General features: G+C 44.1%; 1 protein-coding gene across 2 annotated transcripts in view; it reads left to right on the top strand.

Annotated features, from left to right (window-relative positions):
• VIPR2 (vasoactive intestinal peptide receptor 2) overlaps positions 1-21,525 on the top strand; it is a 278,827-nt gene that overhangs the window by 52,550 nt on the left and 204,752 nt on the right. For both annotated transcript variants that reach the window (XM_044295226.1, XM_044295225.1), the window contains one exon: positions 15,334-15,436. In XM_044295226.1, coding sequence (XP_044151161.1) covers positions 15,334-15,436 — 103 coding nt within the window. The remainder of the gene's footprint in view (positions 1-15,333; positions 15,437-21,525) is intronic.

Genomic DNA, 21,525 nt, shown 5'->3' with positions numbered 1-21,525 from the left:
AGGGGACGTGGAGTGGGCGGGGAAGGGGGTTGGCTGGCAGGCCCATCTCATTTATCATTTTCTACGCCTGTTTTAGGCGTACAAAATGATCTAAATCTAAACCAGCAAGGAAGCCTCTACATAACTTAGGCGCATCATACGCCAGTGCAAGGAGTATTAAGACCGGCGGTCTAGATGCCGGTTTTAATAAATGACCCCAATAGTTTTAAACATTGACCAATAACTGTAGATCATTTTAAGGACATAGGATCTCCTAAGTCCAGAGACAAGTTGCAGGAACAAGTAATAAATGCACAGCAAACATCCACTTTATGCCATCATCTTAAAACATAGTCCAGCATGGTATACAATGTGCTAGAATAGCTAGCAACTAGCGGAAACACAATTGTATTTAAAAATGAGATCCTGAGGTGTGTTTTTTTACATGATTGCATTTATTCCTGCTCATATGTAGTTCTTATCTCTGACCTAATGACCCCATAAACACTTATTTAAGCCACATTCTTATCAATTTGATACAAATTGAGTTATAATGGGTGTTTTTGAGGTCAGGAGATCAAAGATAAGAACTACAAATGAGCCATCGGGTGACAGGATAAAAAAAAAAAACACAACGTGACGGCAAATAGACTTAACTCTTGTATCTCAGAAATGGCTTAAAATGTTTAATAAAGATCAACTGAAAAACAGATTTGTAGCCCAAAATATGTAAAATACAATCATAAGAAAAATGTCCCCAAAGGTGTACATGGGCTGTCTAGTTCCTAGGACAAAAATCCAGAAAGATTCCCTGATCAGAAGCTTCCTCCAGGGAATACTTCTGGATTTATGTCCTAGGATCTATATGCAACGTGCCCCCCCCCCCAGGGCCGATCGTGTCCAAGGTCTCAAGGAACGCTGAGTGGTGTGGTGCGTGTATAATATGAAGCACTTCAGCCACCTGTAGCAATTACATGTCCACACCTAGAGCTCTGCTTAACCCAGCACTGACAGTCTTTCAAACTTGCAGACTTGTGTATTCTCTTTACCTCATTGTGCCAATATGGTATGTGAGTGAGCATTAGAAGTCATACTCACGGGGGGCGGAGCTAACCGCAGAGCTGGCCAGAAGCTGCTTGCAGGAGCTCTGCAGGAAAAGTTGGCAAATACCGATTTATCTCGGCAAAACTAGGCTTCTCCTTGCCTGTTTCAGCAGATCCTGACCCAGGTCATCGCCTGGATCACGAAAATATCAATATTTCCTATATCGGAGAGGGCAGTGATTTGCGGCCTACAATCACTGGGTGAGCGCCGGACTTTATCAGTACGCTCCCCCAGGCCACTGAAGCCGTGCCCAGCGGCTTTTGTACCATCTACCGCCCGATTGATTAGAGGCTCTCAGCGGACAGGTAACCTGCCTTATACAGCTGATCACAGCACACAGACACCGCCGGACAAGCGGAGAACCGACAGCGGTCAGCGCCGCAAGAAGCCGGCGAGAGAAGGCCTGGGACCGGCGAAAGAAGTTCCGGCCGTTTACCGCGATTGGCCTGAAGAAAGGAGACCGGCAAAGACAACTCAGGACTTACCTTCTGGAGAGAACGCAGGAGTGGTGAGTGCCTTGAGCAACCTCTCCCAGGGGACAGCAGCATACTTCACCAACATCCCAGCTGCAAGCGATAACCATTTCTGCGGTACAGGACCTGCCAGCCGTATCACTGGAGGTATCACTCCGCCGGCCTCAAATGAAACGGGTATTTTAAAATATCAGTTGTACTGACAGTAATTACCGTGCCCAGCTACAATCGAGACAAGCTCCTGCAGCAAATAAAAGACACGGACCCCATGCAGGGGTGTCGCCACTTCCTAGATAAAGAATGCAATATTAATGCTCATTGAAGATTATAGTATAACTTACGCCGGCATATGATGGTCGCCTGTGTCTGAGCTCTGCACTATAAACCGTTACTGCACTAGCTATCTTAAGCATACCGCTTGAAATATGGTCAAGATCGGGAACCCTAAAGCCGGGGAGCACCCCAGTTCTAACAAAGGTCAAGTAGCAGGAGGGGATATGGATAAATTCTTGAAGAAAGCAGCCGCTTCATATGTGGCCCGTGATTCCAAATTGGCCTCCGCTCAATCCCAGAGGGTGAGATCGGAAGAGGAAAGCGATGGCGAGGAGCCGCAAGGTAGAGGAGCCCTCCCAATTACCAGACAGTACCTTAAGAATACACTGGGTAAAGCCCTTGAACCCCTCCTGAGCGAGTTCGCAGCCATGCGCCAGGATATGCGCCATATAGGGGACAGGGTGGAGACCCTGGAGAGTCAGCAGGTCCAGATGATGGACTACCAGAGAGCCACCTCAAATGCATTCCAGAGATGCGGGTCTTACTTGAACCAGATGCAAAACGCCCTTGAAGACCAAGAGAATAGAGGCCGCAGAAATAACTTGCGTATTAGAGGGATCCCTGAGACCGTGCTCCCTGGTGACGTTCCAGCTGCAGTCATCTCCCTCTGCTCCTCACTCTTGGGCCCTGAGTTTGCTCTGGAGATAGTGCTGGAAAGAGCACACAGGGCATTGCGTCCTAAACCCAAAGCAGAAGATCCCCCTAGAGATGTTATTTGTAAGTTCCTGAACTTTCAAGTGAAATCCGCAGTCCAGGATGCTGCTAGAAACAGACAAGATATGCTATTTGAAGGCTCACAGATCTCAATCTATCAGGATTTGGCTCCCTCCACCTTAAGGAAACGCAGATGCCTCAAGCCGCTGACAGAATGGCTAAGAGCGAACAGGATCCTTTATAAATGGAACTTTCCTTTTGGACTTTCCTTTCTTCAAGGAGGTCGTCGCATGAACGTCTCCACTTTTGCCGACCTTGAGGCGGTTTATGACCACCACAAATCCCGCCCCTGCAGATCGAGAACTGGGACTTATTCCAAGATCTGGGTGCTATGCCTGAAGTTCCGGTGGTGGAAGCCTTCGCCCTGCAACACACTCCAAAGAACCACAAAGCGGGGAAGAGAAGCCGCCAGCTGACACCGAAGAGACTGTCTCAGGATTGATCTCCAGTTGCATCCTAACACAGGTCTCCTATTCAGAGGCACGACGCCTCTTTTTTTTTTTCTTTTTTTCGCTGGACTCACTGTGATCTATCCAGATAAGTGGCTCTTTCCTTTCAGGGGACTTTTACTATTTTATGAGTAGCTAGTTTTAATTTCTGCTCGTAGATCCAGGAATGAGTTCAGCTTACTACTGTGTTGCCTCTGTAACTTATGTGTCATATCCCTAATGCCTTAATCCCTCTTCTCCCTCCTCCCTTAACCCTTTTGCTTTCCTAAGAGTTCAGGGCTAACTCCCCCTGTCTGTTGAATTCCCGATGGTAGCTTAGTGTAACATAGGATCTTTTTCAAGCTGCAATTTGATGTGCAGTACGGTTTGTTTAACCGGTCATTGACCAATTCTTTCCCCCATGCTTTATACTGGTGGGTCACCCCACACAACTGGTTCGTTTATGGTTTTATGTTTTGTTTCTCCCTTTTCCCCTTCCCCTTTGTTCAGTTCTAGGTACCTGGCACACAACTATCTGAATCCTCTGAGGGAAACTCCAGTACTGACAGATCCGGCTCCTCTTCCAGATGGGGTAGTTTCATCTAAAATCGTGAGTGTCCTCTCCTGGGGGACTAGCAAACTATGCGCCTTTCCGAAAACAATAAACTTAACTCATGGCTGACATTCATGTAGCTTCCTATAATGTGAAGGGTTTTAACTCACCCTCTAAGAGAAGCCAGATTTTTACTATCCTACGTAAAGAGGGCTCGGATGTGCTACTTCTCCAGGAGACGCATTTCAGGTTTAATCATTACCCCAATCTGGAATTCTCTCACTATCCACTCTGGTTCCATTGTGGGGGGTGTTCTGCTTCGTCTGGGGGAGTGAGTATAGGATTCAAGAGGAAAGTGCCTTTCAAATACATTAACCATATACAAGACCCTGAGGGCAGGTTTATTATGCTTAAAGGGAGTATTGGGATTCAGAAATATACCTTTATAAACTTATACGCCCCTAATACCAAACAGGCTAGTTGGTTGTCGTCCATATCCCCGATTATTAAGTCTTTCAAGGAAGGAATTGTGATACTGGGTGGGGATCTCAACATAGCTTTGAATCCCGAGATAGATTCATCAGCAAGGAAAACCTCCCACTCAAAAAGCTCCCTGAAGCTTATTAAAAACACTCTCTGGGATCTCCACTTAATAGACGTCTGGCGTACTCATAACCCTAACACCCTAGACTATACCTTCTATTCCCATGTCCATAATAATTATCATCGAATTGACTACCTTTTTATTTCAAAAGAGCACCTTCAGTTATGCCCAATGGCCAAAATAGGATCCATACATCTATCTGACCATGCCCCAATTTTTATGAAGCTCTCCTCCCCCACTCGCAAACCAAAGAACTTTAATTGGAGACTAAATGAATTCATCCTAGGGAACCCAGACTCCATAAAGAAAATTGCGTCTCTACTAGACGAATACTTTAAATTGAACTCTTTACCAGAAATCTCGCCCCAAACCGTCTGGGATGCCCATAAACCTTTCGTCAGAGGCGAACTTATTAGCTTAGGATCGCATCTAAAGAAAACCAGGGAGAGTAATATTAATAATCTTCTCTCTAAGGTTAACAAATTAGAATCCACCCACAAGATTACCCCTTCTGACTCCCATCTCCAAGAGCTCTCTAAGGCACGGGCCGAATTGAAAGCCCTGTTAAACAATAATTCAGCCAAATACTACCTCAACTCCCAGTATAAGTTTTTTGCTCACGAGGATAAGGCCACAAAATTTCTGATGAATAGAATTAAATCTAGAAGAGCAGACAATCATATTCACCAACTGTCCTCCCCTAAGGGTGACCCGGTATTTGACTATTTCAAGATTGCTAAACAATTTAGGGACTTCTATGAAGCCTTGTACAACCTTCCCACTACCGTTCTCCCAACATCTCACTCCACATTAGTGGAGGCTTATCTTAAGTCTACCACCTGCCCAGCGCTATCGGTAGATCAAAAGCAATCGCTGGAAGCTCCATTTACCATGGACGAGATCTCCCTTGCCCTATCCCAAATGCCCCAGGGGAAGAGTCCGGGCCCAGATGGCCTACCGGCGTTTTACTATAAAACTTTTAAAAAACAGCTTCTGCCACATCTCCTTACGGTCTGCAACCAATCTCTGCAGGGCGTCCCCTTGTCTAGGGATATGACGTCTGCTCATGTAGCCTTGATTCCAAAGGAGGGGAAGGACTCCAAGCAATGTGCAAACTATAGGCCAATTTCTCTCCTGAATATTGATCTTAAAATACTCGCGAAACTATTGGCCAACCGCCTTGCAGTCCTTCTCCCTCTGCTGGTGCATATGGATCAGGTGGGCTTTGTGCGCAACAGAGAAGGTAGAGATAACACAACTAGAGTCATCAACGCTCTCTGCTATGCCAGACATACCTCTACTCCCCTTTTACTTCTTAGCACTGACGCCGAAAAAGCGTTTGACCGCATAAATTGGAATTATCTGCGACACGTCCTAACCTTCTTTGGCCTACCTGATCCATATATCAAGGCTGTATTTGCTATGTACGACCAAGCTTCCGCCCGCGTGATGGTCAACGGTGACCTATCATCTCCCTTTCGGATCCAAAACGGAACTCGACAAGGTTGCCCACTGTCCCCTCTGTTATTCATCCTGGCCATGGAACCCCTTTTATCTAGACTCAGAATGGATACTGAGGTTAAAGGCCTGTCTCTAGGAGGTAGGACCCACAAGATCGCTGCATTTGCAGACGATGTCATGATTATGACATCAAACCCTGAGACTTCCCTCCCTCTAATCCAGGAACATTTAAAGAACTACAGCCTAGTTTCTAACTTTAAGATCAACGAAAACAAATCCACCGTAATTTCTACGGGCGTTTCGCCACGACTCAAACTCTCCTTAATGAAGGATTCTCACTTTAATTGGTCCTCCCCAACTATCACCTACCTAGGAGTGAAAATTAGCCCCAACATCTCAGACTGTTACGACCGCTATCCCAACAGCAGTCGTGTCGCACCAGACGGAGGGGAAGGGGGACCCTTATCTACGGATGGGAAATAGAACGGTCACCCCTGACTAACCCTAAGCTGGCACCTGTCTGCCCTGATACCCTAGACGGGGTGTGAACCCGTGCGGCGAGCAGGATGCCTAAACCCTCAGTCACCCTAACAAGACTAGACTGGGGAAAGGCAGATGGGAGCACTAGTCACCATCACTCACGTCTAGGAGAACAACAGGGGAAGACAGCAACAAACAAACAAACAATCAAACATAGATAGACTTATCCAGTCACGAGCAGAGAAGGTGATCCCAATAACGACAGTCCACACCAGACGAGAGCTCCACAGCAATACCATCAAACGATCTCCTTCAAAGGTCAGAATAGCACTGGAAATAAGGACTATATCTGGCAATGACTGCAAGTGAAACTGAAACTAATATAGTAGCTGGGAGTGGCAGACAGGACTCACCTGAGAAGGATGCCTACAAACTCCCAGTCAGGACAAAAAGGTTCACAAGGCAAAACCCTGATGACATACCCTGAACCACAGAGCAAACTCACAAGCTATCGCGAGTAGCAAGTCGCTGCGACCTTCTCCTCCCAGACCTGTCTGGATCAGTCACAGTCGTGACAGTACCCCCCTTTCTACGAGGGGCCACCGGACCCTCAAGACCCGGCCTCTCCGGATGGGACCTATGAAAAGCACGAATAAGTCTGTCCGCCTTTATCTCTGATGCTGGCACCCACATTCTCTCTTCGGGACCATAACCTCTCCAGTGCACCAGGTACTGAAGAGAGCGGCGAACATATCGTGAATCAACAATCTTTTCTACCTGAAACTCAAGACTGCCATCAACAACCACCGGTGGAGGCGGTAGTGGCAATGGTTCAGGAGGTTCTACATATCTCTTAAGCAGAGATCTGTGGAAGACATTATGGATCCTTAGAGTCTGAGGTAGCTCCAGACGAAAAGCCACCGGGTTAATGACCTTAATTACCCTATAAGGACCAATAAATCTCGGACCTAATTTCCACGAGGGAACCTTCAGCTTGATATTTCTGGTAGACAACCACACCAAGTCATTCACCCCAAGGTCCGGACCTTCAGAGCGCTTCTTATCAGCCGCACGTTTGTATCTACCACCAATTCTCTTCAAACTTTCTTGCACACTCTGCCACACTGATGAAAGTGAAGATGCAAATCGTTCCTCCTCGGGAATCCCAGACGGCCCCCCCTCACTAAACGTACAAAACTGAGGATGGAAACCATACGCACCAAAAAATGGTGACTTATCTGTGGATTCTTGACGACGATTATTAATGGCAAACTCGGCTAACGGTAAATAAGATGACCATTCCTCCTGATTTTCGGAAACAAAGCATCTCAAATATGTCTCTAGGTTTTGATTGGTACGTTCAGTCTGACCGTTGGACTGTGGATGGAAAGATGAAGAAAACGACAGATGAACCCCTAAACGAGAACAAAAAGCTTTCCAAAATTTAGAAACAAATTGGGTACCACGATCCGAAACAATATCGGAAGGGACCCCGTGAAGCTTCACGATGTGGTCAATAAAAACCTGAGCCAGTGTATTAGCATTAGGCAATGCGGTAAGAGCAATAAAGTGCACCATTTTACTGAATCTGTCAACAACTACAAGAATAACAGTCTTCCCAGCTGATACTGGTAGATCCGTAATGAAATCCATTGATAGGTGCGTCCAAGGCCTGTTGGGGATGGCCAGAGGTAAAAGACGCCCTGCTGGACGAGTATGATCTACCTTAGAACGAGCACAGGTAGCACATGCAGACACAAAATTAAACACCTCCTGGCGCCACTTAGGCCACCAGAACCGACGAGACACTAATTCAGAGGTTGCCTTACTACCCGGGTGTCCTGCCAGTGTGGAGTTATGGTGTTCTTTTAGTATCTCCAGGCGTAAATTTTCTGGCACAAACAGTTTACCCGAGGGGCAGGAGGCCGGGGCGTCCCCCTGAGCTTCCAACACCCTCCCCTCTAAACCTGAGTGTAATGCAGAGACCACCACCCCCTTTTGCAAAATAGGCTCTGGTACCTCAACATCACCCCCTCCAGGAAAACTTCGAGACAATGCATCCGCCTTAGTATTTTTTGCCCCCGGGCGATAGGTTATTACAAAATTAAACCTAGTAAAAAATAACGACCACCGAGCCTGTCTAGGGTTGAGACGTTTAGCAGACTCCAGATATAATAAGTTTTTGTGATCAGTAATCACTGTGACGGGATGAACCGCCCCCTCCAAAAAATGACGCCACTCCTCAAAGGCCAACTTAATAGCCAAAAGTTCCCTGTTGCCAATATCATAGTTCCTTTCTGCAGTAGACAATTTCTTCGAAAAGAAAGCACACGGACGCCATTCACCAGGGGACGGGCCCTGAGAAAGTACCGCTCCCACCCCCACCTCTGATGCATCAACCTCTACAATAAAAGGAAGCGAGACATCTGGCTGTACGAGAATAGGGGCCGAGGTGAATCTCTCCTTCAGAGATGTAAAGGCAGTTTTGGCTGCATGTGACCATTTGGAAAAATCGGATCCCTTTCGGGTCATGTCAGTCAGTGGTTTGACCACCAAGGAATAGTTCTTTATAAACTTTCTATAAAAATTGGCAAACCCCAGGAAACGTTGCAATGCCTTCAGGTTCTCAGGCAGATCCCAGTCCATAATCGCCCGGACTTTCTCTGGATCCATGCGGAAACCTGAATCTGACAACACATACCCCAGAAATTGCAGTTCTTTTACGGCGAACACACATTTCTCTAATTTAGCAAACAATTTGTTGGCCCTTAATATCTGCAGCACTTGTCTCACATGGATCTTATGTGTCTCCAAATCCGGAGAATAGACCAGGATGTCATCAAGATATATCACAACAAATCTCCCGATAAGGTGACTAAAAATATCGTTGACAAAATGTTGGAACACCGCAGGCGCATTAGTAAGACCAAATGGCATGACCAGATTTTCATAATGCCCTTCTGGAGTATTAAAAGCCGTCTTCCACTCATCCCCCTCTTTGATGCGAACCAGGTTATAGGCTCCTCTGAGATCCATTTTAGAGAACCATTTAGCACCAGCAACCTGATTAAAGAGGTCGGGAATGAGAGGAAGAGGATAGGGATCTCGGATAGTTATCCGGTTTAATTCCCGGAAATCCAGGCAAGGACGCAGGCCCCCATCTTTCTTTTTAACAAAAAAGAAACCTGCAGCCACGGGTGAAGAAGAGGGTCTGATGTGTCCCTTAGCCAAACTCTCCGAAATATAATCTTTCATAGCCTTCCTCTCCGGGCCGGAAAGATTGTATAACCGGGTTTTAGGTAGTTTTGCCCCAGGTACAAGATTAATCGGGCAATCATATGGACGATGAGGTGGTAACCCCTGACAACCCTTCTCAGAAAACACATCCATAAAATCTGACAGAAAGGCAGGTAGAGATGTTACAGAGAGTGTAGAGAACCTACTACTCAAGCAGTTGTCCTTACAATGTTCACTCCACTCCACAATCTCCCCGGCCTGCCAATCCACCACTGGATTGTGGGTCACCAGCCAGGGAAGCCCCAATACCATAGGAGCCGGAAGACCGTCCAGGACATAACAAGAGATATGTTCTTTATGGAGGTCCCCTACCTGCAGATGGATGTTATGGATGATCTGAGTTAACTCTCTCTGAGTAAGAGGGGAGGAGTCGATGGCAAAAACAGGAATAGTTCTGCGTACCGGTTCCGGAGTAAAACCCAGAGCCTGAGCAAACCGTGAATCCACCAAGTTGACCCCTGCCCCACTGTCCAAAAAGACGGAACAGATCTCAGTCTTATTGCCCGCCTCAACGGTAGCGGACAACAAAAACTGAGACATGCGTATGGAGGAAAGAAATACGCCCAGACTGTTATCCTCCGCACAATCTGGGGACTCTAGTTTTCCGCCGGCTCCCTTGTTTGTGGTCTCTTGGGTTCTGAGGGACATACCTTTACAAAATGACCCCTCCCCCCACAACGAAAACAAACCTCTGACCTACGGCGGACCTTAGAAGGATTTACCCGTCTAGTGGCGCCCCCAATTTGCATTGGTTCGACTGGATCATAACAAACCGATCCCTGCCCTATAGAGGCCTCTGTAGAATTTAATAGTCTCTCCCTGAGTCGTCTGTCGATTCTTATGGACAGAGACATAGCAGCCTCAAGAGACCCAGGGACCTCGTATACCGCCAGCGCGTCTTTTAATTTTTCAGACAACCCCTGGCAGAACTGACTCCTAAGGGCCGAGTCGTTCCATAAAGTATCAGTAGCCCACCTACGGAATTCGGAACAATATAGTTCAGCAGACCGGTTCTCTTGCCGAAGTCTACGTAGCTTAGACTCAGCCAGTGAGACCCTGTCCGGGTCATCATATACGAGACCCAGGGCTTTAAAAAACTCCTCCACTGATCGTAAGGCCGGAGAGTCTGATGGTAGGGAGAAAGCCCAAGCCTGCGGATCTCCTTGCAGGAGCGAAATTACAATGCCCACCCGTTGTTCCTCACCGCCGGAGGACCTAGGGCGTAACCTGAAGAACAATTTACAAGCTTCTCTGAAGGTTACAAATTGGTCTCTTCCTCCTGAGAACCTATCAGGTAAAACCACTTTTGGCTCAGGAGTACCTTGGTTTCCCGTAGCAACGGTGGAACCCAAGGATTGCTGCTGCTGCTGCACTGTTGCTTTTAATCCTGCCACTTCCAGGGATAACCCCTGTAATTGTTTTGCCAAAGCCGTAACCGGATCCATAGTGGAACAGAAAAATACAAAGCAAAACAGCAAGCAAAAAAAAAAAAAAGAAATGTCACTTTTTTTTTTTTTTTAAATGGCCAGATATACTGTCACGACCGCTATCCCAACAGCAGTCGTGTCGCACCAGACGGAGGGGAAGGGGGACCCTTATCTACGGATGGGAAATAGAACGGTCACCCCTGACTAACCCTAAGCTGGCACCTGTCTGCCCTGATACCCTAGACGGGGTGTGAACCCGTGCGGCGAGCAGGATGCCTAAACCCTCAGTCACCCTAACAAGACTAGACTGGGGAAAGGCAGATGGGAGCACTAGTCACCATCACTCACGTCTAGGAGAACAACAGGGGAAGACAGCAACAAACAAACAAACAATCAAACATAGATAGACTTATCCAGTCACGAGCAGAGAAGGTGATCCCAATAACGACAGTCCACACCAGACGAGAGCTCCACAGCAATACCATCAAACGATCTCCTTCAAAGGTCAGAATAGCACTGGAAATAAGGACTATATCTGGCAATGACTGCAAGTGAAACTGAAACTAATATAGTAGCTGGGAGTGGCAGACAGGACTCACCTGAGAAGGATGCCTACAAACTCCCAGTCAGGACAAAAAGGTTCACAAGGCAAAACCCTGATGACATACCCTGAACCACAGAGCAAACTCACAAGCTATCGCGAGTAGCAAGTCGCTGCGACCTTCTCCTCCCAGACCTGTCTGGATCAGTCACAGTCGTGACACAGACCTTTTCAAACTTAATTATGTCCCCTTGAAGGCTGCTCTATTCTTAGCTTTGGAAAAACTCACTAAATCAGCACCAACCCTTTCCTGGTTTGGAAGGAAAAATATCCTATCTGCTCTTATTATCCCTCGTCTCACATACCTCCAACAAGTACTCCCAATTCCCATCCCAAAGTCTTATTACTCGGCCCTGAAACAAAAGTTCAGAATGTTCGTATGGAATGGTAGGAGAGCGAGAATATCCTACTCATTTTTATCTAGGTCACGCTCTTCTGGTGGCATAGGACTGCCAGACCCTGAACTATATGGGAAGGCTATCCTTATGTCCCGAACCATTGACTGGTTGAGAAACTCTGACAGCAAGTCCTGGGTGGCTATGGAACGGAGCATTATGGGTCAACCTGCTCGAGCCCTATGTCTGGGTCATAGAGTACCCCCTCAAACTAACTTGCAACCTTTCCCGATTATTAGGGCCACAGTGGAAGCATGGAAATGGTGGAATCTCTCCCACTGCTCAATTCCCTTCCCGTCCCCACTGGTCACGATTAGTGATATATTAGGTTCATTCACGAGCGGGCCTAGAAGCTCCTCCTCTAAACTAGTTGGTTCTTCCTCCATGCCAATATCCCTTCTTCTAGAACCCCAGGGCCTGGCCCCAACAAATGATACCATTAATACTCTTCTCAACCCACAACCATGTGATTTTAACCTCATCCCACTTATCAATTCGTTTGTTAATAAGAACAACACGAACGGTGAACTCCTTCGCCCACTTACATGGTTTGAGGCTTTAATAACTAGCCCTAACCCTCCTAAAAAACCTATTTCTCTTATATATAACAAACTAAGATCTCCCCCCCTAATTGTTAAGCCAGCTTTCATTCGATCCTGGGAGCAGGAGACAGGAGTTAATCTCCCTCTTCAAATTTTGCCTACATTATTCGAGACTCCGCACAAATCCTCTAGATGTGTTAGAGCACAGGAGAATGGATACAAAATCCTCTCACAATGGTATATCACCCCGGTTAAATCCTCGCACTTCTCCAGAGCTACGTCTACAATGTGCTGGAGATGTCAAGAGGAGAAAGGTACTTTCTTACACATATGGTGGGCGTGCACGAGCATCAACAAATGGTGGGCGGAAATTTTCCGGATCGGTAATCTAATTTGCTCCTCAAAAATTGCCTTATCCCCCTATGGTGCTTTGCTCTCTCTTTTTAATGATGACAAATCGCCCCCTCCCACGTTCCTCTTCAAGGAACTTTTATTGGCAGCCCGTCTCTTGGTTCCTAAGCATTGGCTACAAGCTACCTTACCCTCGATGGAGCAATGGAGACATAAAGTAGACCAAATTTACCGCTTTGAGGAAATGGCCTCTTGGGAGTCACGGTCTCACCCAATGTTCCTGAGAAAGTGGGCCCCCTGGGCGGAGTACAGATTTCCTAAGCATTAGTCTACCCCATACCATCATATGGCCTCCTTTACGACCCGGTCCTATTAGCTACGCGAATGTGTCTATTTATTTAAATTCTGACCAGTTCTGCTTGGTAAATTACTGGTAGAGAGAGATGTACATCCCCTCCCGGCTGCGAGCCGATTAAGACCTATCCACATATAGGGCGGTATTGAGTTCACTAAGTTGTGTCAGACTACTTTGGGCTTTTCTCTCTCTCTCTAATTGCATTGACAATCCCTCTATGCAGCCATGCCTCGATACTGTTTTTTTTTTTTTTATGCACTAATCTATGGAATGCTAGCTGTGCTTATGGAGTAACTCTTGCCTTTTCTGTAAGGATCTTATCCTAAACCTGTTGTGTACAATATTGTGCCTCTATGATGATGTGTATGGTACCCTTTTACGCCTCTGTTGGCGTGCTGTTTCAATGTATGTTTTACCGAAAGTAAAATAAAACTTTAAAATAAAAAAAAAAAAAAAAAAGAAGTCATACTCACAAGTCGCTGGTACAAAACGTTTTGTTTCTTTTATTTCTTTACTTCATTCCAATATAAAAAAGTACATCATGAGGGACGCGGAGACAGACATCGTTCACACCTCCGCCCCTCCACGTGACGTTTCGGGAGAACACTCCCCCTTACTCATGCGTGCAGGTATAGAGGAAGGTGGGGTATTTATAGCACCAACAGCTGATACATATATACACACCATATCCTTTATACAAAATACATAGCCATAACTAACCCTAAAACATGAAACTGATCAATCATATAAATGCACTAAAGCTACAAATTTCATTTAACCCTTTAGGTATTAAAGACTGCAGTTTCACTATCCAAAGGTCTCCCTTTGTAACAATCTCCTACTGTTCTCCTCTTCATTGTCTCCATTTACTATCTCCAGAACCTGCCACCTGATGGTCCCGATCATAAAAATGTCAGGCAACTGTAGTTTTACCTTGTTTCTTCACCTCGCTTTTTCACCTCCACTGTGTGTGCGGTGCGTCCTTAACAGTCCCTTAACAGTGTGTGTCACGGTGCTCCTACATGGATACTGTCGCTCCCTAGGGCTTGGATCCGAAGCAATAAAAGGTAAGAGTAACGGTGGAGGTGGAGAATAAATCGAGTCCAGACCTTTATAAATTTCAACAGCTTTACTTGAATCAACTTGCATCCGTGCAAGAATTGGTGTTTCTCTTAGTTCCAGCAGGTTTTGGAATAAACTGGCAGTCAAACTTAAGTACTCTGCTTTCTCTCTCTGCTGTGCTAAACTTGGCTCTATTCTGAAAGCTGAACTCTGGGACTGTTCTGGTAGCTCTGGAGTGGGGTGCTTTTGACTATTGACCGCCTCGTGACACTCTATGCTCTATGAGCTGCTTCCCTCTGGAGAGACTCCTAGTGCAGGAGGGGGAACGTTCCCCTCACTGCTACATCATGGTACGTCTTTGCAGCTCCACTGTCTAGACTAGACTGGAATCAACTAGAACTGCACCTGCTCCCTTTGGTAGGAAAGGACAGGCCCACTTCTGCCCAAAAGGGGGAGAATGGAATAGTAAGTTCCATACTATCTAAAGCTCTCTCTGCCATGTATCCGAATCAGGCACATTACACATACAAAACAGTGTCATAACAAGATATGGAATCCACAATGTAGAAGGACCTGGAACACTGGAACAAATACATAGATGACATTATTGGTAGCCATCAAAGACAGTAGCAGCTTGAATAAATGGTAATGCAACTCTGGGGTATCACATTTACAGCTAGAAGAGTTAAACTGACCCCAGGATTTATTGCTACTAGTGGCAGACAGAATTTGTATAGCTTGCATCCTTCTGTTAGTGTGTGCTTGTCGTTATTTATAAACAGGTCATATTCGGTGTAACATTGTAACATTCCAACTGTATTCAATTGTTTTTCATCCTTATGGAATTTTGTAAAGTCCCATGCCATGACTAGTCAGGTGACCCAAAATGGTGGTTGTTGTGTTTGTGTTTCTGCTAGCTGGTAGCTACACTAAGGGCATATTAATCCGAAACATGTAAGCAATTCTAGCACACTGTATACCATGCTGGACTATGTATTACGCTGATGGAATGAAGTGGATGTTTTACCAGAACCCCCCCTAGTGGTGGATATGTTCATAACGAGTATTGTCTATAAATGTCGATGTGTATGTTATCATCTATGCACGGCAATGTACAATGTGTTCAGTTGTTGGTATTGCGTAACTTACATTTAGTTCTCTCTTTGTTCTTAAGGTTCATGGTTTTCACCCAGAATGTAAACTACATCTGGAAATTAAAGATGAACAAAGAAAATGTTTGGCTAAGTTGAGCATACAACCGCATCCCGAATTTAGAGGTATGTCCATGTAAAATATTAGGAAATATCTAAATGTAACATTTTGGAAAGCTACCAGTTTACATAGCCAACGGAAATCTATATTTAATGCATATAAATGGAGTAAGATGCAATGAATTTCTTCAAACCTTAAATGAGCTGAATGGGACAGTCACAATAGTTCCTGCAAAAAAGTTGCCAAATATGAACATATTCTAAAGGCTTTTTTTCATGGTCCACTGATCAGGAAGAAAATCAGTGCTCGTTCTCAACGTAATGTAAACTTAATGGGGGAGGAATGATCTTTAAACCAGCACTGATTGACTTATTATTATGGCCGTGCATTAGGGAATGTAGACCAATCTTAAGAGGAACAGTCAGCCTTTTCTAACATATTTTGACCTTTGTAAATCTTTTTATTCCTAATGAAATCGCAGTTTGGGAGCCCCTTTCCTTAGGATTCTGTGGTATGCTGTTCCTCATTTATTCCTGCTGGGTATTTATGAATAAATTTACAATTAGATGTTACCATTCCTCTTGTCACCGGAGCATGTCCTCACATTTACTGCATACAGTGACAAGATAGTATAATAATAATATTATAATCCACACTACCATAAAACATAAACCATATTCCACATTCCGCGTTTAATGTTACTGTTGCTAAGGATACAGCAGCGAAACATTTCTGTTGTGTTATTCTTATGGCTACATATCTCCTGAAATACAATTATATTATTATTTCTATTTGAATAATAGTGCCTGTTTACAGACAGAAGGCACCCTAATGGGGTCAAAATTCTCCCACTCCCTGTCAATTTTTTATAAGGCTTGGTGGGAGTAGAATTATACTGTATATAAAAATTTTATAATGTGCAATACTTTTTTGTGAAACTATGATTTGGTTCAGTCACTTTATAGTTAACTTGTGCAGGTTTCAAAACAAGGTAGCAACTCTGTTTTAACTTAACCCCTTCCGGACCCAGCCATTTTTCACCTTAAGCACCAGGCCATTTTTTGCAAATCTGACATGTGTCATTTTATGTGGTAATAACTTTAAAACGCTTTTACTTATCCAGGCCATTCTGAGATTGTTTTCTCGTCACTTATTGTACTTTATGACAGTGGTAAATTTGAGTCAAAATATGTCATTTTTATTTATAAAAAATACCAAATTTGCAATTTTCAAAATTTCTATTTCTCTTCTTTTAAAACAGATAGTGATACCTCCTAAAATAATTATTACTTTACATTTCTCATATGTCTACTTCATGTTTGGATCATTTTGTAAATTATATTTTTATTTTTTGGGACATTAGTAGTGTTGAGCGCGAATATTCGAATTGCGAATTTTTTTCTCGAATATCGCAATTTCGAGATTTCGCGAATATTTAGAATATCGTTCTATATATTCGCGAATTCGAATATTCGTTTTTTTTTATTTTATTATTATTATTTTTTTCTTTCCCACTTCTCTAAAGTTCTCCTTACCTGTCCTTTGGATTCCTGGCTTCCTGGCTGCTCCAGTCAGTGGCGTTTTCAACTTACTGCTATATTCCATATTAGCTAAATTACAATCTAATCTATATGTGTATTTTACGAAATTTCGCAAATTGCGATGCGAGTAATATAACACGAAATAATCGCATGAAGATTTCAATTTAGCACTGCTATATTCCATATTCTAGCCTAATATGGAATATAGCTGTGCTAAGTTAGCACTGCTATATTCCATACTAGGCTAGAATATGGAATATAGCAGTGCTAAGTTGAAATCTTCATGCGATTATTTCGTGTTATATTACTCGCATCGCAATTTCGACTTTTGCAAATGTTCTTAATATTGCTCTAACTTCGTCTTTTAGAATATTACGAATATTCTAAAAGACGAAGTTAGAGCAATATTACGATGTCCTGGCCAGATATGATGTACATGTACAGTACAGACCAAAAGTTTGGACACACCTTCTCATTCAAAGAGTTTTCTTTATTTTCATGACTATGAAAATTGTAGATTCACACTGAAGGGATCAAAACTATGAATTAACACATGTGGAATTATATACATAACAAAGAAGTGTGAAACAACTGAAAATATGTCATATTCTAGGTTCTTCAAAGTAGCCACCTTTTGCTTTGATTACTGCTTTGCACACTCTTGGCATTCTCTTGATGAGCTTTAAGAGGTAGTCACCTGAAATGGTTTTCACTTCACATGTGTGCCCTGTCAGGTTTAATAAGTGGGTTTTTCTTGCCTTATAAATGGGGTTGGGACCATCAGTTGCGTTGTGGAGAAGTGAGGTGGATACACAGCTGATAGTCCTACTGAATAGACTGTTAGAGTTTGTATTATGGCAAGAAAAAAGCAGCTAAGTAAAGAAAAACTAGTGGCCATCATTACTTTAAGAAATGAAGGTCAGTCAGTCCGAAAAATTGGGAAAACTTTGAAAGTGTCCCCAAGTGCAGTCACAAAAACCATCAAGCACTACAAAGAAACTGGCTCACATGCGGACCGCCCCAGGAAAGGAAGACCAAGAGTCACCTCTGCTGCAGAGGATAAGTTCATCCGAGTCACCAGCCTCAGAAATCGCAGGTTAACAGCAGCTCAGATTAGAGACCAAGTCAATGCCACACAGAGTTCTAGCAGCAGACACATCTCTAGAACAACTGTTAAGAGGAGACTGTGTGAATCAGGCCTTCATGGTAGAATATCTGCTAGGAAACCACTGCTAAGGACAGGCAACAAGCAGAAGAGACTTGTTTGGGCTAAAGAACACAAGGAATGGACATTAGACCAGTGGAAATCTGTGCTTTGGTCTGATGAGTCCAAATTTGAGATCTTTGGTTCCAACCACCGTGTCTTTGTGCGACGCAGAAAAGGTGAACGGGTGGACTCTACATGCCTGGTTCCCACCGTGAAGCATAGAGGAGGAGGTGTGATGGTGTGGGGGTGCTTTGCTGGTGACACTGTTGGGGATTTATTCAAAATTGAAGGCATACTGAACCAGCATGGCTACCACAGCATCTTGCAGCGGCTTACTATTCCATCTGGTTTGCGTTTAGTTGGACCATCATTTATTTTTCAACAGGACAATGACCCCAAACACACCTCTAGACTGTGTAAGGGCTATTTGACCATGAAGGAGAGTGATGGGGTGCTGCGCCAGATGACCTGGCCTCCACAGTCAGACCTGAACCCAATCGAGATGGTTTGGGGTGAGCTGGACTGCAGAGTGAAGGCAAAAGGGCCAACAAGTGTTAAGCATCTCTAGGAACTCCTTCAAGACTGTTGGAAGACCATTTCAGGTGACTACCTCTTGAAGCTCATCAAGAGAATGCCAAGAGTGTGCAAAGCAGTAATCAAAGCAAAAGGTGGCTACTTTGAAGAACCTAGAATATGACATATTTTCAGTTGTTTCACACTTTTTTGTTATGTATATAATTCCATGTGTTAATTCATAGTTTTGATGCAGTGTGAATCTACAATTTTCATAGTCATGAAAATAAAGAAAACTCTTTGAATGAGAAGGTGTGTCCAAACTTTTGGTCTGTACTGTACAATCATGGGTCCTTATGGGGTTAATTTTATTTGATCAATGATAACACCTTGATCTAAAATTCACAGGTACAGATACAGTTAATTTATTGAATCTTCCATTACTAGTGGATCAAATGACAAGTAGAGTTTTGTAACCCTACTTATTCTCTTCATACAGGTGTATTTATTGGATAAAAGTTTGTGCAGATAATGTGGTTTTTAAAGAGAAAAATTAACAGGTGACTAGAAGGTTGTAGAAATGTGGATATTCAAAAGAGTAGCCAGCTATATAACAGCATGTCTCAAGAATCCCTTTTGTTCAACTTGTTTAATAGATAGTAAGTCTAAGGCCTCTTGCACATGAATGTGTGTGCCCTGTGGCCATGCAGCGGCCCGCAAATTGCGGGCCGCAATATGTGAACACCCACCGTGGGGCAGCCGCAGTGGATCACGGACCCATTCACTTTAATGGGTCCGCGATCCGGCCGTTCCCGCAAAAAGATAGGACATGCTCTATCTTTTTGCGGAACGGAAGTACGGGACAAACCCCCACGGAAGCACTCCGTAATGCTTCCGTAGGGTTCCGTTCCGTGCTTCCATTATGCACCATTCCGCATGTCCGGATTTGCGGACCCATTGAAGTGAATGGGTCCGCATCCGTGATGTGGAATGCACACGGAACGGTGCCCGTGTATTGTGGGTCCGCAAATGAGGTCCGCAATACAGCCACAGAGCGGACACGTTCGTGTGCATTAAGCCTAACTCTAGAGTTTTTTTTCCACTAGATATCAACAATACCAATTGTAGGTAAAATGTTAATTTTCGCAGATAATACCAAACTATGTAAAGTAATTATTACAAAAGAAAACAGTATACAGGTACTGCTACAGATAAACCTGGATAGATTGCAGTCTTGGGCAGATAAGTGGCAGATGAGGTTTAACACTGACAAATGTAAGGTTATACACATGGGAAGGAAGAATGCAAGTCACCCGTACATACTAAATGGTAACACACTGGGTAACACTGACATGAAACAGGACTTAGGCATTTTAGTGGACTGAAGCTTAACTGTAGAAACCAGTGTCAGGAAGCTGCTGCCAAGGCCAAAAATGGGTTGCATCAAAAGGGGCATAGATGCCCATGATGAGAACATAGTCCTGCCACTTTACAAATCACTAGTCAGACCACACATGGAGTATCGTGTACGATTTTGGCTACTTGTGTACAAGAAAGACATACAGTGAATTCGGAAAGTCTAAAGACCCTCTCACTTTTTTTTCACATTTTGTTATGTTGTGGCCTTGTACTAAAATAAAACTGCAAGTTTTTCCCCATCAATCTGCACTCAATCTCCCATAATGAGAAAGTGAAAATGAAATGTTTGAACTCTTTGCTAATTTATTGAAAAGGAAAAGATAAACTATGTCATTGGCATAAATATTCAGACATTTGTCAGGACTTGAAGCCTCTTTGGCAGTGATTACAGCCTCCAGTCATCTTTGGTATGATGCCACAAGGTTTTCGCATCTATATTTGGGGATTGTATGCCATTCTTCTCTATAGATCCTCTCAAGTTCTGTCAGGTTGGATGGGGACCGTCGGACAGCCATTTTCAGGTCTCTCCAGAGACGTTTGATAACGTAGAAAAAGCTTGAGTGGCACTACGTAAATGTCATAACAGTCTAATACTGATAGTGTCACAAATGCAAACCAAAGCATATATAGTGAATCATCCGGTGGTGCTCTGCATTGACAGGCAAAATCTTCAAGAATCCAGTGAACAAGAAAAAGGAAATTGCGGCACTCACGAAGGTGAGTGCCGCAATTTCCTTTTTCTTGTGCACTGGATTCTCCAGAGACGTTTGACTGGGTTCAAGTCAGGGCTCTGGCTGGGTCACTCAGTGACATTCACAAAGCTGCACCTAAGCTACTCCTGTGTTGTCTTGGCTTTATGCTTAGGGTCATTGTATTTTTGGAAGATAAACCTTCTACTCCGTCTAAGGTCCAGAACACTCTGGACCAGGTTTCCATTAAGAATATCTGTACTTTAATCTCTCAACCCAGACCAGTCTCCCTGTCACAACCATTGAAAAACGCCCCCATAAGCATGACCCACCCACATAGCATGACACCACCATGCTCCACTTTAGGGAAGGCATTGGGCTGTGCCTGGTTTCCTCCAAACACAATGGTCCAAATTGAGACCAAAAAGTTCAATCTTGGTTTCATAAGACCAGAGAATATTGTTTCTCACAATATGAGAGTCCTTTAGGTGCTTTTTTGCTTTTGTGGTACACCAGCTTCCACCAAATATAGATTGAGGCCTGCGATACACCAGCTTCCACCAAATATCGATTAAGGGGTTTGATATACCAGCTTCCAGCAAATACTCATTATTAGGTTCTATATACCTGTTTCCACAAAATACTGATACATGGTATTGATATACCGGCTTCCACTAAATATTGATTGAGGCCTGCGATACACCAGCTTCCCACAAATATTGATTAAGGGGTTTGATTTACCGAATTCCAGCAAATACTCAATATTGGGTTCTATATACCTGTTT

Source organism: Bufo gargarizans, chromosome 5, assembly GCF_014858855.1.
Source record: "Bufo gargarizans isolate SCDJY-AF-19 chromosome 5, ASM1485885v1, whole genome shotgun sequence".
Lineage (NCBI taxonomy): Eukaryota > Metazoa > Chordata > Amphibia > Anura > Bufonidae > Bufo > Bufo gargarizans.
This window is presented reverse-complemented; position numbering and strand designations above follow the sequence as displayed.